Source organism: Jaculus jaculus, chromosome 4 (genome assembly GCF_020740685.1).
Source record: "Jaculus jaculus isolate mJacJac1 chromosome 4, mJacJac1.mat.Y.cur, whole genome shotgun sequence".
Lineage (NCBI taxonomy): Eukaryota > Metazoa > Chordata > Mammalia > Rodentia > Dipodidae > Jaculus > Jaculus jaculus.
In genome coordinates, this window is record NC_059105.1 from 157,498,192 (window position 1) to 157,511,810 (window position 13,619).

Sequence of the window (13,619 nt, forward strand, 5' to 3'; positions counted from 1 at the left end):
CTGGGCACAATCACACCTCCACAAGGCCATGAGTGAGTCACAAGTATTTGGTATTAAAGAGTCTGTGACAGACACTAAAACTCATGACAGCCCAGAGACATGGGACGGCACCACACGGTAACTTGTTCAGGGTCACTATGGAGTCACTGGTGCGGGAGAAGAGGCAGTTGGAGGAGGGGGTAACTATGGCATTTGCCTTTGGTTGTGGGATCAAGAAGCTGAACTATCAAGGTACAACAAAAATAGTGTTTCTTTTTATTTTTCTTTTGGTTTTTTGCTTAGTAGGGTCTTGCTCTAGCCTAGGTTGACCTGGAATTCACTCTATAGTCTTAGGGTGGCCTTGAACTCGTGGTTGATTCTCCTACCTCTGCCTCCCGAGTGCTGGGATTAATGACATGCACCACCATGCCTGGCTCAGAATAGTGTTTTAAATCTGACTTAATAGGCAGGAGATGTGGTCTACCATTAACTGTTTTTGGAAATCTCAGAAGTTCTAGACAGTCTCCAAGCTTCTGGCCCTCCCTAAATTTCTATAATTCCAAATTCCAAGCACACGTTGAGTAAAGTTGGGCCATGCTCATAGCATTCACACACAGCTCTAATGTATTGACCAGCTGCCTTTCCATTTTCCCTGTTCCTGCATCAGACACTTGGGGGCATGTCAACACCTAGAACAAAGACATTTTTATGCAGGCTCAAGTGTCTGATGTCAGTAGAAAGAACACTTCCAGTGTCTCCTGTCACTAGCTTGTGCTCAGCAAACTCCTTGCTGGCTTCTGTCTTTTGTTACACTTAACTGTTTTTTCAGATGATTGGAAATTTTATTTTTTTAGAGGTAGGGTCTCACACTAGCCCAGGCTGACCTGGAATTCACTATGTAGTCTCAGGGTGGCCTTGAACTCACAGTGATCCTCCTACCTCTGCCTCCCAAGGGCTGGGATTAAAGGTATGCACCACCAAGCCTGGCCTGATTGGCAATTTTAATGATGGATTTCTCCAGGGAACTTTTTAACCTATGGATCATAAATGGGCATATTAAGTAAAATAATGCCATGAGGAGAGGTTTTGCCTTGTGACTCTAGGCAGAATGCTGGAGTGCATTTGCTGCCTTGTGGTGGCATACAGCAGCTGGAAGTCATTCCCACATGAGGCCCTTCTCAATGGAAGAGCCTGTGACTTCAAGTCCTCACACTGTGTGCGTGAGTTCTGAAAGCTGGCACCCTATATTGTGTCCACCATCACTGAGAGGATGTAGCTGTGTTTCTGGGAGATGGCAGAGCAGGCAAGGAGGGGGGCTGGGTCTCAGGTGTCCTGAGGATCCTGGGCTCCTCTGTCCTTGTTGCCCACAGCTGCCATTTCTCTCCCCCCAGCGACCTGCCCTTCGGAGAAGAGAAACAAAGAAACTGCCAGGAAATATACTGGTTTCCAGACTAGGCCCGGACTTGTCTTAAGAAAAACAGAATAACACAGAACAAGTGATGCGAAAATCCTATTTTGGGTCTAAAATCTTAAAGTTGAAGTGGATTTTCTTGCTTTGGAGTGCATAGTAATATGGCAAAGATGCTCAGAATACTGCTGAAACTTACACTGCAGTTCAAATCTAACATGTTATAAGGCATGGGGTAGGACAGAGAATCAAAACCCCGCAGCTTTGATGGTTCAAGTTTGGCTCTGTCCACTCCCAGCCTGGGGAGAGGAAGAGGAGGTGCAAGCGCACACTCTTTCCAGGTGTCTCTTTAAGGGCTAGGACATATTTGTTACCCAGTGGAAAGCTGCACAATTCTCCCTTCACAGGGATATTTTATAGAACCTCAGGCCCACCAAGTCCAAGGACAGAGCAATGGAAGTGCTGAACTTTCTTCCTCGGGATTCCTTGAGACCTTATTAGCTGGTGTGCAGCAGGCAGTACACTGCACAGATCGACAAGATGCCCATTATGACCACACGCCTCTGGCCAAATTGGGTGAGCATCTGTTTAAAAATGTATTTTATATGTTCATTTATTTGGGTGGAGGGAGAGGCAGATAGAATGGGCATGCCAGGGCCTCTAGCCATTGCAAACAAACTCCAGATGCATGCACCACTTTGTGCATCTGGCTTACATGGGTCCTGCAAAATTGAACCTTGGTTCCCCAGGCTTTACAGGTAAGTGCCTTAACCATTAAGCAAGCTCTCCAGCCTGAGTTCTTGAGATCTTCCAAGTGAAAAGTATTACTTGGCATGAGGTAGCTCTGATTTTATTACTTCTACACTGCTGAGTCTCCATATTGTCAGATTTTGGCCTTCTCTTTGGTGGCAAAACACAGTAGCCCGTAGCCCTTGAAACTCCAGAGAACATGGTGATTTTTCTTTTCTTTTCATTTTTCCTGTCTAGACATGCCCTGTGTATCTGGAGTGGAGACCTGCCCTGGGCTTCTATGTCTGGAACATGTTTTTAGACAGGATGGATCTCAGTTGGCTGTTCAGAACCATGGGACAGAGAATCACTGGTGGCCTGTGTAGACCCGAAGCCAGAGGTGTGAGGTGATATGACCACTCAAGGCCACGCACTAGTCGGTGTGGAATCCACCCTCTTTCTACTGCATCTCCTTTCTCTCTGCAACAGCTGCTGCCCCATCCCACCCAGATCCTCGTTTCTGTCAGCACAGCTACAGCTCTTGTGCCTGTTGTGTGTTCACAGCTTACAGCTGACACAAAAGATCAAGTCCCTTGTCTCAGGCAGGGCACAGTTGGTGTGATTCCTGCTCTGGAGCTCCAGAAGGGATCAGACCTCACTGAACACCCGTTGAAACTTGCATGCACAGCTGCCCTTGCTCCTTCTCCACTGGGCCCTGCCCTCCCCCCAGCACACCCTCACTAGATCATTTGCACGGGAATCTCACTCGCAGACTCCACTTCCAGGGAATAAGACCTAGGACACATTCTTTGAGTAGCTCTTTTCCATCTGTATTCTCCAGGATTGTGGTTCTTTATTTATAAACTCTTTAACTGAAGCTAGTCCATCTTTTTTCCTAAGTGATCTGTCCCTACACACACCAATCCCTGCAGGAAGATAAGTTTTTCCATCTAATTTATAAAACCAAGAAAGTGTTTATCTCTGATGCTATTATCATGAGATGAAGGCTGTCGTTCTTTCTTTTGCTGGATGTTTCTCTTTTCTCAATGCAAGAATGTAAGCTGGAGCTAGCAGGGCCTTGTCTCACTTCGCTGTACTTCCAGCATAGAGAGCAGGATCTGCTACAGACTTGGGAGGTCTTGCTACAGTGCAGGAATGCAGAGGGTGAGACTATGCCAGTGCAGGTGCTAGGCTCACAGCAGTGTACCAATGCGGATGCCAGGCCCCTGCCAAGGTACTAATGCAAAGCTCTAGGTCTGCACTCACTGATGTACCAGCACAGGGGCTGGATCCCTAGCAAAGCATCAATGCAGGGACTATGCCTGCATCAATGGGCAAATGTAGGGGTTAGGTCCCCAGCAAGGCACTAATGCAGGGGATAGGCCTGTATCATTTCCCCAAGACAAAGGCTATGTCCTCACCAACACATGGAAGAACGGCCTGCATCCTCAGCAACACACAGGCACACAGCTACTCCCTCAGCAATGCACACCTGGGCTATGTCCTCACTAAGCACCAACTCAGAGTCAGGGTCCTCTCCTCTCTCCAACTCCCAGTGTTGTGCCTAGTGTCCTATTGCCCAATTCCAGGGTGTGGATCTAAGGACTGCTGGCCTTTGAACCAGGTGAGGATCCATGGGAGTCTATGTGTAGATGCTTTCTCAGGTTTCACAGGCAAGCACCTTAACTGCTAAGCCATTTCTCCAGTTCTGCTTAGAAGCTTTCTGTAGCCAGGGGGTCCCCATCACAGGTATCATGCTATAGTTGTTATGTAATAGCAGGCCACTGTGGAAATCTTTTGACTTTCCTTTTTTTTTTTTTAAAAAAAAATTTCAGTTATTTATTTGAAAGAGAGAGAGAGAGAGGGAGAGAGGGAAGGAGGGAGGGAGGGGAAGAGAGTGGGGGGGAGAGAGCGGGGGGGGAGAGAGGGAGGGAGGGGGAGAGAGAGAGAGAAAGAGAGAGAGAGAGATGGAGAAAATGGGCACACCAGGGCCTCCAGCAGCTGCAAATGAACTCCAGATGCATGTGCCACCTTGTGCATCTGACTTACGTGGGTCCTACGGAATGGAACCTGGGTCCTTTGATTTTCAGCAAGTGCCTTAATCACTTGCTAAGACATCTCTCCAGCCCATAACTTTTCTTTTAGTAGGGTCCTTGCCACTTCTGACTTGAGCCTTACTTTCCAACAATTAAAACTTTGCAGCCAGGTATGGTGGTGCATGCCTTTAATCCCAGTACTTGGGAGGCAGAGGTAGAAGGATCACCTACCTACATAATAAATTCCAGGTCAGCCTGGGCTAGAGTGAGACTCTACCTCAAAAAACCAAAAAGAAAAAACAACAATAACTTTGGTCATGACTCACTACCTTGATTTGACGATTCAGAGTTTAAACAACATTGAATTGGCTCCTCAACCCCCCCACCCCAGGCTTTTCCGGGAGTTTCCTTGTTCCCCTTAGCACATCAACATCGCCAACCCACCTTCTATCTTGGTTCACATCAGCTTGTTACTGAAGTTCTTCATTTGTATCACACACCAGCCATGGGATGTTTCAGCGGCATCCTTTCCCTTACAATTGTAATAAGAACAGCACTTGCAACTCAGTTTCATCCCAGTCTCCCTCTCTCAAGCTAATCTGGTATGGCTACAAACTCAAAGTGCTTTTTGCATAGAGAGTAGACTTCCTTGGATGGGTTTATAATGTTCAGTCAGTGTATTGACTACTTTCATCATGCCCGCTCTAAACATATGCGTGGGGCTCATCACGGTGCAGATGGCTGCTTTTCTACCATCAGCTGGAAATTACCTAGCAGAGATTCATCACATTAAACAAGGCTCTTCTTTGCTGCCACCTCATTATTTAGCCTTACTTGACTAGAATTCTATAAATCTAGATATTTGACAAGTGATTGCAAGGCCTCAGCATTTGAGGCAAAAGCTCTTTTCAAGTAGGATGTTCTGCTCAGAGCTGCACACATATATTTCTGGACACAACAGAGAGGGTTTCAGACCAAAGAAAGTACATCTACTTACTTCAAGAAATAGCACTTTTGTGTAACACAGGCCTGTGGCAGAACTTACTTATGCAGGCCCATTTGAGGATCAAACAAAAGCAATTCAGGAAGACTTATTGATGGCATTTATTTATTGAGACACTCATATCAGCTCTGAGAGAGTCTAATGCAAAATTATGTATAACAGATGAGGAATGACAGCTTAAGCCAATAGTTCCAGCTCCACTGTTGCAGAAAACAATGGTTGAGTTTCCTTCCCTTAAGACCTTAAAGAAGAACCAGACAAGGAGGTTTCCAAGTCACAAATAAGAAGGAAGTCTGCATACTAGTATTCTGTCCTCAATCTTGTTAAAAAGCCAGAGCTTTGGGCTGGAGGGATGGCTTAGTGGTTAAGGCACTTGCCTGTGAAGCCTAAGGAGCCAGGTTTGATTCCCCAGTATCCACATAAGCTAGATACACATGGTGGTGCATGTGCACCTGGAGTTCATTTATAGTGGCTAGAAGCCCTGGCGTGCCCATATTCTCATTCTCACTCTCTGCCTCCTATCTCAAATAATAAACAAAACTTAAAAAAAAAAAAAAGAAAGAAAGAGTTTTGGGCTAGAGGGATGGCGGTTAAGGCATTTGCCTGCAAAGCTGAAGGACCCAGGTTCGATTCCCCAGGACCCACGTCAGCCAGATGCACAAGGGGCGCCCATGTCTGGAGTTCATTTGCAGTGGCTGGAGGCCTTGATGCACCCTTTCTCTCTCTCTCTCCCTCTTTCTCGTCAAATAAATAAAATAAAAATAATTTTTTTTTGTAAAAAAAAAAAAAAAAGAGTTTGACTAGGTAAGAAAACGGTTGTCCTGGTAGGTGGATAACAAACTGGAAGAAAAGATTTACATTCAACATGCTGGGCACTAGGATGGGTCTAGACCAGAGAATATAATGATGTAAAGTGGTCCTGCACTCGGTTCCTAAGTTATCTACCAAGGTCAATCCTTGAAAAAAGGCATGGATATCTATATGGAAGCATGGGACACCCTGTTAAACCATGCCAGAGAGAACTCTGAACACAACAGCTCTAGAGCCAGGGCTATATGCACATGTGCAGACTACCCACCCTTTTAGACAGCCTGTTTTATATAGAAATGACATGCTGAAGGAAGTCCAGAGGACAGCAACCAGGAAATGGAACTGTCTGAAAGCATTAATATAAGGAATAGCTGGAAAAATTGAGGACTTCTAATCTTCTAAGACTGGAAAAAGACATAAGTGTTCACAAATACCTACAGCCTTAGGGACAACCACCTTCCAAATGCAGTACACTTTGAGCATTCAATGAGTGGCAGATAAATACAGATTATAAGCTGTCCAGTAATAAACTAGCCAAGAGCCAAAGCTAGCAACACAGCTCTACATCTGAGATTCTAGGGGGTATCAAATGGAAAGTGGAGGGAAAACACTCCTATTTACAACAGGCAAACTGGAGCCAGGCCACTTTAAGTCCAGCACAGAAAAGATGTTGCTGACTCCTACTGATAATGAAGCCAGAGGTAAGAACTCTGCTCAAGAACTCACAATGCTCCTCACAGCCTGCTAAACCTCTGTGTATTCTCATGCATAGGACCAAAAATGTGCCTTCCCTGTCTAAGGGTAGAAGTTAGCCTTTACTGGATGTTCAGCAGTAAACACATTCCACTTAATCATCCTAATGACTGTGATGATGTGGTCACCTAGGCAAGGTGATACAAGCGGTGCTGTGCTGGAATTAACCTGGGTCCACCCAAAACCCTTGCCTGGCACCACAGCATACACAGTACATGACAGGCAGCTGGAGGTTGTCCCACAGCTCCTCAGGTGGGCTCTGCAGGGTCCATTAATGGTCAATTTTCACCACTGACCAACCCAATAGTGTCACACTGCCATCATTCCTTTGCATCACAGAAGGAAGACTGGGGCCTATCTTAGGAATCCACTGTCGTAATGACTGATTCTGAGGTGCCCTTGCCCAGCCCCCTCTCCACAGCCATCCTTATTTGCTCTTCTACTGATTATGACCAGTTCACCTGAATCAGCCCAGGTTGTTTTTCTACTCCAGAGTCTGTTCACCTGGCCTCTAGGGAACCTTTTAGCAGAGGTGGAGGGAACTGGACCCTGCTGGTAGCAACTGTGAGTTCAAGTTATCAGTGAACATTTCACTGATGGAGGGAGGTGTAGGTCAGAGAGGCCACATGGCTGCCCTGTCCTCACTGCTGTGTGTTAGAAGAGCAAGAATATATTTTACTTGATAGCATATATTTATCAACAGGCTATCTGTATTTTCTAGGTTTCTTAAAATGTGGAACAGAATTTATCATCATCTCCTCACTTTCTGCCTATGTCTCCCAGGGCCAGAGAAGGCAATTGGTGGCTAATTTCCTCCAAAGGGCAACTACTCTAGCTTACTAACTTCTTCAGCATCTTTAAAAATAGGAAGTTTAGGGCTGAAGAGATGGCTTAGCGGTTAAGATGTTTGCCTGCAAAGCCAAAGGATCCCGCTTTGATTCTCCAGGACCAACGTAAGCCAGATGCACAAGGAGGTGCACACATCTGGAGCTCGCCTGCAGTGGTTGGAGGCTCTGGCACACCCATTCTCTCTCTGCCTCTTTCTCTCTCTCTCAGATAAATAATTTTTTTTTTAATAGGAAGTTTGTTTGTTAGCTGCTTTTTTTTTTCCCCCCAGGTAGGGTCTTGCTCTAGCCCAGGTTGACCTCATGTTGATCCTCCTGGATCCTGCTGGGATTAAAGGTATGCACAACCATGCCCAGCATGTTGGCTGCTTTTTAGCACTTCAGTCCTGAAGTTCCCTGAAAGTTGACACTTTGTACCCTGTATTTTTTCACTTCACAAATATCTCCTGAGCCTTGATATATGCTGCATGCCAAGAATACCTCAGTGAAACAGACAGACACAGCCCAGGTCCTCATCAGGTACCACCTGCCCAGCTATAAAGACGACAGGAGACGAGAAACTGCACAAATAGGGATTTCACACTCAACAAACAGTGCACATCTCTACACAGTATCCAGTACCGAGCTCAGCACACGGCAGGTGCTTTGAAACATATGGCTAATCATTTGTGTGGAACGTGCAAAAGGACCGCCCGGCTGGATTAACCTCATCAGCCAGGAGACTTCTAGAGGGGAAGACATGATAGTGAATCAGGTCTGGGTTCTAGTTTCTACTTTAACACTAACCACAAAAATTTTCTTGGGTGAGGAATTCAGAGACACCTTGGTTTCCTCACTTGTATTAACAGTGTAAGTACCAGGATCCTTCATTAACAATGAAAGGCTTGTGGCCAGAGGTCCCGTCTACCCTCACTTACCTTACCAACAAGAAAAATAATAGACAAATGGCTGCAGTATAGGGGTGTGTGTGTGTCTGTGTCTGGCTGCTACAAGATGGGCTAGCAGCTAGAAGAGATGATTCCCCCTGGATCAACAAGTCTATGTGTGAACATGGGTAATGTCACAGGTGACTTACCTACTAATGGACTGTTTAAAAAGGAATGCTTTTATCCATAGGGCATTCTACTTATATTGTTAGATAGAAGGTCAGAGGAGACAGGAAGAGATAAATAATTTTCTCTGTATGCTTTTTTAAGTGGACCCCCAATTTTTCATCTATTTTGCTAGTGGAAAATTGCTTAAAAACTTAAAAACAGCTCCCAAATAGAATTACCTTGAAAGTACTTGAATGCTAGTCTAATAGAGCATGGGTAGGGTGATGTGGTGCCATAACCTGGGCAGGTTGGGGCATAGCTCTCACACATCACAATGGTGGTTTGTTTTTTTTACTCCCAGCAAGAAAAAATTAAAAAAAAATTTAATGAATTCAGGAGTATACTCATAATTTAGAAAATTAAGCTGAGGCAAGAGCATAGCTTGTTTCCTGAGGCCAAAGTGCTAGGTTTGAATGAACTAAGGCCAAGCAGTCTTTGGAAGTGTTGAACTTCATCAATACAATTACTAATATGCAAGAGAAGGTCACCTAATACTCTTTGGATTTCGGATAAGCATGCGTGAGAAGCAGGGCCATAGACCCTCTTTCTTCTCACCTGTGAGTGCCATCAGCTGCATTCCTCAAGCATCAAGCCCACACACGGAGCCTTCAGATAGTTCCCTTTCATGTGCACCCTTCAGAGCTCCTACTGCTTGCTAATTGGCTCCAAGGTGTGGGACAGCAAGTAACCAAGCTTTCTTACAAGGTCACTGTTTACTTCATATACCACTTCCCGGTCCTTCTGCCTAACCCCTGCCTGTCCCTCAGGAACTGAGCCCCAGGGCCCTGAGCAGGGAAAGATGTCCTTTACCTACTGGAGTCCTTTTGGGTCAAAGGACCCTACCAATTGGCCATCTCCTAAACCATTGGTTTAATCTTGAGATGAGCCCCAATCAAACCCTGATAAATATGAGCCAGTCACAGGCCACTGGGACCTCAGGAAATTATCTCAACCAAGGCCTGTCCAAGGTCCATCACTTCAGAAGGACTTCACAGTACCCCAGCAGGGCAGCTGAGAGGGACCAGACACCTCACCTTTCTCACTATTCATCTTTTAACTTGCGTGACTCTCCTGATACAGGAGTCTAGCCTTGTTCTTGCCCTTCACTGGCACAAGACAGCTGGATCCTGTGGTCTGGCTCCAGAGTGGGAGAAATTCTGACAGTGACTCTCCAGGACTGGTGAAACCAACAAGAAGTTTGGGTTAGGGGAAGGAAGGTGGGAACAGTCCTACCTTGTCACTGTCCACTGTGTTCTGAGAGGTCCTAGAGGCAATGGAGATGGTGTCTGGCTGGCTGCTCCCATCCCCCTGGCTGTCACCATCCTCTACTCCATCCCTGCAGGAAGAAGAGAGAAAAGAAACAGGGGTGGGGGTGGGGGGAACCACTGTGGGTTTAGAGCTCACAGGCTTGGAGGCTGGGCTGGCATAGCCACCTGAACATTTTTAGTAGGGATTTGTCCAACATGATCCTGTTAATGGTTGTAGCTCCTCCTGCACTTAGTAAGCTCACAATCACTATGTTGGCAACTGAGTATAACATGACCACTTTCCACTGCGGGGGGGGGTAACTATTTTTCTTTAATTCAGCTGGGAATGGGCATGAAGGCAGCATCCTATTTAGAACTAGGCCTCTATCCAATGGACAGTGTCCCTTTTCGATAATCCCAGAGCACAAGGGTCTCTAACAGTTTTCTGTGTGCTGAAATTAGGATGCGGGTTGACTTACTGCCGACATAAAAAGAAATCAAAATGGATATTTTTCTTTTCTTTCTTCCTTTCTTTCTTTGAGATGGGGTCTTTCTATGTTGCCCAGCTGCCTTGAAGGGCTGGGCTCAAGCAATCCCTCTGTCTGAGCTTTCCAAGTAGCTGAGATTAAAGGCATATAACAAGAGCCATACCAAGATAATTTTATAACTTGTATTTCTTCTGCTCAGGAAAATGGGTTGGGGCATTTACTCCAGGGAAGGTTATCTCTAGGCAGGTTCTGATACTGGTCCTCAACTCCTGGGAAGATGCCACAGGCATTTACTGCTTTCCTTTAGGTAGGTCTTGTTGATTTCATGCTTTCTTGGAATGATTTCTTATCAACATAGACGACCTGGGCATTTTCTCCGTGATTGGAGAAGAGACTAAATTTCACAGCACTATTTGTGCTGGCTCTGCCCCTAGGTGCCCACCTAGCATTTGAGTCCTTCTCTGGGCCCCAGCACCATCCAGCCACAGCACCCATGTGGTTCTTTCAGTCCTGATTCTAATGTTGCACCCACAGCTCTGGTCCACAGGGAATGGATGCCTGGGAACTGCTGATGAGCTCGTGTCAGGGAACACTTGAGAGATGTGAGCTAGGGCTGGATGAAACCACAGCTTTTCCCATGGATGCTTTTATGAAAGCCACCTCCCCACCATCCATGCTGCATGTGGAGAGGTAACAGCATTGGAAGAAGGGGGACATGGATGCTGAGAATCTTACCCATGGGCAAAATGCCCCCCCGTGGATGATGACTCTGCCTCACATAGTAGGAAAAATCATTATCTGGCTTATGTGAGAGCATACGTGGACATCTGTGTATGCAGTGTCCCAGTGGGAAAAAGTTTCTCCCATGTAGAACATTTCTAAGTTGATTGCTTTCTCACCATCACTTGTGGGCTTGAGAAATGTCAACTTATTTTAATAAGATAAGCCACACGTTCATAGGAAGGAAAATCTGCTGTGAAAAGAAATTATGTGATGCACTATAAAACCAAAATGAGAGGACTTTTAGATCATCTGTTGTTTTGGATGGTCTGGGCATTGTGTCCCCACCCTGCTTGTAGATGAGAGCTGGCTGTACTTTCTGCTTCCTGCTATTCTGGCTTATTATGCACCCTTCTGGTACTCTGACATGAAGCCAGTTCTGGAGGATGAAGGGGTCGATCCAGGAGTGTGGGTGTGGGTGGCATCCCCCAAGCCAATGCAGTCCTCCATAAACTCGCCCAAGTAATGGGAGCAGAGACTGCCTGGCTATTCTCTGCAGTGTGAGAGGTCTCTCTGCATACCTTCATGAAGGACAAGAGGAAGCACGTGAAGCAGAGAGAAAGTGGGGAATATCATCTTCCTGCTTTCTAAAGGCTCTCTAGGGAAGGAGTTATTTAAGAGGAACGCTTTTCAGCCTCACCTAGATTTCTCTCTCCCGTGGTCATGAACAATCCATTCTTAATATGTTATTTAATTATTTGAAAGAAAGAGAATGGGCATGCCAGGGCCCCTAGCCACTGCAAACAAACTCCAGATGCATGCGCCCCCTTGTGCATCTGGCTCTCCTGGAGATGGAACCGGGATCCTTTGGCTTTGCAGGCAAACACCTCAACTGCTAAGCCATCTCTCCAGCCCACAATCCATTCTTTATAATGGTTTCCTTTCCATCTTCCTTGTTAAAGTAGGGGCTCCCTGACGCAGAGCCTTTCTTCAGGGCTAAAAGTGAGTGGACTCAGCTTAGACTACAAACATAGATATGTGAAATCAAGATGACCCCTCCTTCAACAGAGTCATAATTAGTCCTTTCACATTCATGGAATGACCCTTACCCTGGCCATGCCATGTCTTAGGGCTTCTGCCCTGTGGGGGCATACTCTACTCTAGTCATACCCTTCTTGGTGCTACCACTTCATTCAGTACAAGGCTCTGCAGTGGCTTCCCATCCTGTTTATCCTGGTTGGCAGTAAAAGATTCACTAAGTCCTCTGGTTTGTTTTATCTGTGAACCTGGGAAGAGTGGAAAACCTACTACCATCAATGATTAGCATGCTTGTAACCAGGTTCTGCCATGTCCTTTTTAAAAAAAAATTAAAAATATTTATTTGAGAGAGAAAATGAGGGAGGGAGAGAGAGAGAGAGAAAGAGAGAGAGAGAGAGAGAGGGACAGACAAACAGACAGGATGGGCACATCAGGGCCTGTAGCCACTGCAAACAAACTGCAGACACATGTGCCACCTTGTACATCTGGCTTACGTAGGTTCTGGGGAATCAAACCTGGGTCCTTTGGCTTTGTTGCAAATGCTTTAACTGCTAAGCCATCTCTCTAGCCCTATCTGTATGCCTATGCCTTCTTTCAAAATGTAAGTAACATTTCTTTTGTGCTTTCTTTTGAAGGGCCCTCAGACAGTCCCTGGAAGTGAGGATGTCACATGCTGACTTGAGAAGGGATTACTTCAGAAGCCACTCACTGGTTGAGAGGAAACATGTATTCAGAAAGCCCAGAAGTATTCAAGAAATGAGGCCTGTTCTATCTCATCAGGTTGGATAAAGGTAAGGGCTCCACAGATTGGCAGGAAGAACCTCAGTGAGATCCTTGCCATAGCAGCCCACTCCCAATAGTGTGCGCCCCTCCACTGGTCAGGGCAGAGGCCTCCTTGCTCAAGGCCCAGCTCCTTCCTGTAGCCTTCTTCACCTCCACCAGGGGCCATTTAATGTCCCCTTTCTGTGAATTCTTACAGTATTTACTTGCCCCTCCCCCACAGGTGGTTCTGTTCCTGTCTCACTATTACATGTAGGAGACACAGCTGCTGGGGGGCTTTTGTAGCACACAGCAGCGTGTGCTCATCAAACAGGGAATGCTCTGTGAAAACCTGCTGTCTTAGCAGATGGTAACTGGTGAGATACTTAAAGATGAGATCGCTCACCACAGGTAGAACCTGTGGGTCTTCCGGGATGGAGTGTGAAGCACGGCACCCCTAAACGGGAAGATCACCCCACTCCCGCATCACATGAGGCAGCAGTGCTCAGGGAGAGATGCTGGTTACCTCTTACTATTGTTCCTCAGTTTGGCTGGTGTTTTGGGGAGCTGGATTGGCTCCTTTAAAGCTCCTTTCAGGTGAATGATCCTTTCCTGAATCACTTCTCGAATGTTCTTGATCCACTCCTGCTTGGTTTCGATGTTGGAAGCCTGGAGTGCCACAGGGAGAAACATTGACAATTGCAGCTTCC

General features: G+C 46.1%; 1 protein-coding gene across 17 annotated transcripts in view; it reads right to left on the reverse strand.

Moving 5' to 3' along the window:
• Nucleotides 1-13,619, reverse strand: part of Kalrn (kalirin RhoGEF kinase) — a 724,529-nt gene that overhangs the window by 240,351 nt on the left and 470,559 nt on the right. For all 17 annotated transcript variants that reach the window (XM_045147196.1, XM_045147195.1, XM_045147193.1 and 14 more), the window contains exons 32-33: nucleotides 13,436-13,578; nucleotides 9,891-9,993 (exon numbers count right to left, since the gene is read on the reverse strand). In XM_045147196.1, the coding sequence (XP_045003131.1) occupies nucleotides 9,891-9,993; nucleotides 13,436-13,578 (246 nt within the window). The remainder of the gene's footprint in view (nucleotides 1-9,890; nucleotides 9,994-13,435; nucleotides 13,579-13,619) is intronic.